General features: G+C 49.4%; 2 protein-coding genes across 2 annotated transcripts, besides 4 other annotated features; both read right to left on the reverse strand.

Annotated features, from left to right (window-relative positions):
- Tc00.1047053506771.9 (hypothetical protein, conserved) lies at positions 1-1543 on the reverse strand (the record flags this gene model as incomplete). Its single annotated transcript, XM_797996.1, has 1 exon — positions 1-1543. A coding segment is annotated over one exon (1543 nt), but the record flags the coding sequence as incomplete, so codon positions are not given.
- Positions 1-3669: a sequence feature (heterozygous, non-Esmeraldo-like haplotype).
- Positions 1685-1717: a microsatellite.
- Positions 2091-2118: a microsatellite.
- Positions 2253-2286: a microsatellite.
- On the reverse strand, positions 2592-3659 carry Tc00.1047053506771.18 (hypothetical protein, conserved; the record flags this gene model as incomplete). The annotated part of the gene is made up of 1 exon (XM_797997.1): positions 2592-3659. One exon carries the CDS (start codon positions 3657-3659, stop codon positions 2592-2594), a length of 1068 nt encoding a protein of 355 aa, XP_803090.1.

A 3669-nucleotide genomic window follows, 5' to 3' on the forward strand; every position in this document is an offset into this window, starting at 1 on the left:
GATCCCCAACTTCATAGAAATTCGCCATCTGATATGGCGCTTCTTGCGGATGGAGTGCTGCAGAACACACTGGAAGCATAAGTTCTTCGCTCTGCGAGTCACTTCGAAAACCATCCACTCGTGGGTCATTGTAGGCTAATTCTGCAAAGCAGTCAAATGCCGCATTGGCTACTACAGTGTTCCAGGCCTTCATGGCTAGCTGAATCAATGGGGCAATGACAAGCGACGCTGATTGCGAGATGTTGCGCGGCGAGTTGTGAGCAATGGCAGAGATAAGCCTGAACACCGCCATTTGACTCTCCGCACACGTCGCCCGCCCGGCAAGCGAAATGGCTACTTCTATAACGTCCAGGTCATGGACTCGCCTCCGTAGCGAGGGCATTTTCTCCAGAGCGTTGTTGACAACTTGACAAAGCATGCGTTCAAGGCTCTCCGAATTGGGAACGATAGAGACGGCTACACGGAGAGGACGAAGGCATTTGAGGTCGTATGTAAACGTGGGTGTATGCAACAACAACCATCCCGTCGTTTCTACCATATTGCAGCAACAAACAAAGAGCCGTGCCTGTTCTTCTGCCAAGTCCACCTGTCGAGTGGCGATGGATGGTGCGCGCAGCGAGACCGTGGCTCCTCCAAATGGCGCTGTCCCACACTCAACAATTGGCAGGATCTCCAGTACCACCGCAGCGGTCCGTGTTATCAGTGGGCCAAGTTCGGAAGGGAGTGCCACAATTTGGGATTCCGCCACGTCACGTGCAACAAGAAGCGACTTCCCTAGGAGCTCTACGTAGAGTGTGAGCGCCGTCGTCTTTACTCTATGATCCACATTATTCATCCACTGGCTAACCTCCTCTAGCACAAAATGAAAGAGGTAGTGAATAAACCCCAGCGATGCACGGACAACAACAGTGCGCTCCTCAGACGAGATCAAGTGCAGACTGGAGGAATATTGCAGCAGCGGAAAAAAAGTCAGTGATGCCATGACGGTGCCATACGGAGAGCGCTCATCCATCAGCCGAAAACTCTCATCAATGCAAAGAAGAATTTCCTCCAAGGCCATAAATTCATGGGAATGATGCTCCTCAGCCCGCAAATGGGTTTTGGCAAGCTCCTCGATCAGCTGCTGCGATGGAAGGACACGCACAACATGAGCGGCGTTGACCCATCCACCCTTCCTTAATCGATAGTAGGCTTCGTTTGCATCGAGGGTGCCTTTGGCGCTGGAAACGGCAATCATCAGACGACCGGGGTAAAGCGGACATAACACATGGGCATTGCTGCGCGGACGTGTGCGCAGACAAACACTCATGTCTTCATGCGGTAATACCGGGTTCCGTGTGATAACCTGCGGAATATCAAATAACTGTTCTTCAATTTCAGAGCATTTACAACAAAGAATATAGCCGCACCCAGCCTGCATGCAAAAGCACCATTCCGCCATGGAGGGATGAGCACATGCTTTACATATGGAACACAACACACCAGCCTTTGGGTTCTTCAACGTCCGCAGGGGATGTTCTGGGTGCGACCCATGGTAAAACATACCTTTTCCCTTCCTATCCAACGCTCACTAATGGCTAGAAACAAAATACCCCCACGCAACAAAGAAAACAAACGAAGAAGCAATTCACGCACCATTCTTCGTCCTCCTATTACTTAAATACAGTGAGAGCATCGTGAGCACATATATATATATATATATATATATATATGTATACACCAAGGGAAAAAGTGATGCAGAGTGGCATATTCAGCAAAAGGCAGCAACAACAACTAACATCCATGGTATTAGAAAGTAAAATCAACAACAACAAAAATATTTAACGCCACGGAAAAAGAAACAAAAAAAAATCGCTAGTTGCTTTTCGTGTCACCCTTCCAACGTTCGTCCCTTCCTGTTTCCATTTAATGCTCCACGCATTGATTCCACCCGTTTCTCCTTCTCTTATCTTTTTTTTTTTTTCTGAGAAACATCATCACCCTTTTTTTTTTTCCCACGTTCCTCCCAAGTGACACACGCAAATGAAACTATGGAGCCGTGTGCTTCGTTGCATGTAAAGCATTCGCTCTATTTTGTTTGTGGTACACAAATACATACATATATATATATATATATATTCCCACTGTTGTAGTTGTTACCTCCTTCTCCTTCTCACTTATAAAAGTAATCGTTCATGCTGCTGCTGCTGCCAACAGTCTTCCCGCATACTCCCCCCGACTTCTTGTGTCCATCCATTTTCCCCGAAGGGGCAAAAAATAAAAATAAAATAAATGAAAAAATAAAAAACCCACTGTAACGACAGAAAATTTTGTGACCCCGAATCCCCCCTCCCTTTCCTCTCCTCCCGGTGATGCCGTCCGCCAGCATTTGTCACCATCACGGACTCGGTACTCCACATGAAAATTCGAGTTAACTCCGGGTCCAAAAGTGCCCTCTCCACGAGGTTCAACACCCCGGGGGTAGTGGGGGGCCAAAGGCATTCACACAACGTCCGCCCCCCACCCCACCGCCCCGCCACACCCCACCGGCCACGTCGCCACAAGTAACATCCGCAACTAATTACCTGTTGGGTGGGTGGGGTAGAAATGTGTTATCGGGATCCAATTTCTAACGTGCTAAGAGTGAAAGAACCACTTTCAGTGATATCTGAGAATTGTTTCGCTCCCTCGTACGTCATTCCAAACGCCGAGCCGCCAATGACTGCCATAAAAAGATTCGCACGCAGTCCCTTAAAAAACGCCTGGATGCCCTCTTCTCGAAAAACATTCCGCATCATCCAAATTGCCGGAAAACGCGTACTCCCCAAGTTTTTCGCCACCTGCAGCCGAAGTCGTAATACGTACAGTGGGTTCATCAAGATACCAATGATTATGCTTGACAGGGCCCCCACAACACAGTTCACAATGAGATTATCAGTTGTGGAAGTGCAGGTCACAGGCAGTTCTTGCCGAACTCTAGCAGGAGTAACAGCCCCAAGTAAGGGTGCGCTGCGCGAGGCGATTTTGTACGCCCTCTGCTTTAGCAGCTCATACACAAACCACCACGCCCCAGTAAGGGGTGAGACCACCATGGTTAATAGTGTGCCACGGAAAAGAGTGCGCCAGCCTTGCTCCATCAAAATGTATTTCGTCGTGCTAAAAGCATTTCTATATTTGTGCTCACCGCCACGACAATCAGCCACCATCTGCACCTGAGACACCACGGCAAAGGGATTAAAAATGGGTCCGGAGATGAGGTCTGCTGCAAAACCCCCTGTAAGGCATCGCTGCTCTTTTGTCGGTAGCGGCAAATGCTCCTTTCCGTACTCCACAATCAGGTAGTAGACGAGCTCACTGATGACAGTCCCCGAGACAGCTACACCAGCACCGCGGAATAATCCACGGTAGCCATGTTGCAAGTATACCTCCTGAAGAACCTGCCGCACTGTCAGTCGTGTCGTGCTGCACTGCTGACGAGATACCGCAAGAAACAAGGGGTGACCAACAAGGGAGTAAGCAAAGGACGTGGCGGCAAACGTTGCAAACAGAGTCACACAATCAACATGTGACCAGGACCTCGTCACCGCCGAGGTCGCAGAAGTTGGAACGCGCTCTGTGGTGTCCTTCACATACGGCACAGCTCCCCCCGCAAGGTCAACGAGTGGTGCCATCACACTCATCGTTCCCCTC

This window comes from Trypanosoma cruzi, genomic scaffold (assembly GCF_000209065.1).
Source record: "Trypanosoma cruzi strain CL Brener 1047053516727 genomic scaffold, whole genome shotgun sequence".
Classification (NCBI taxonomy): domain Eukaryota; phylum Euglenozoa; class Kinetoplastea; order Trypanosomatida; family Trypanosomatidae; genus Trypanosoma; species Trypanosoma cruzi.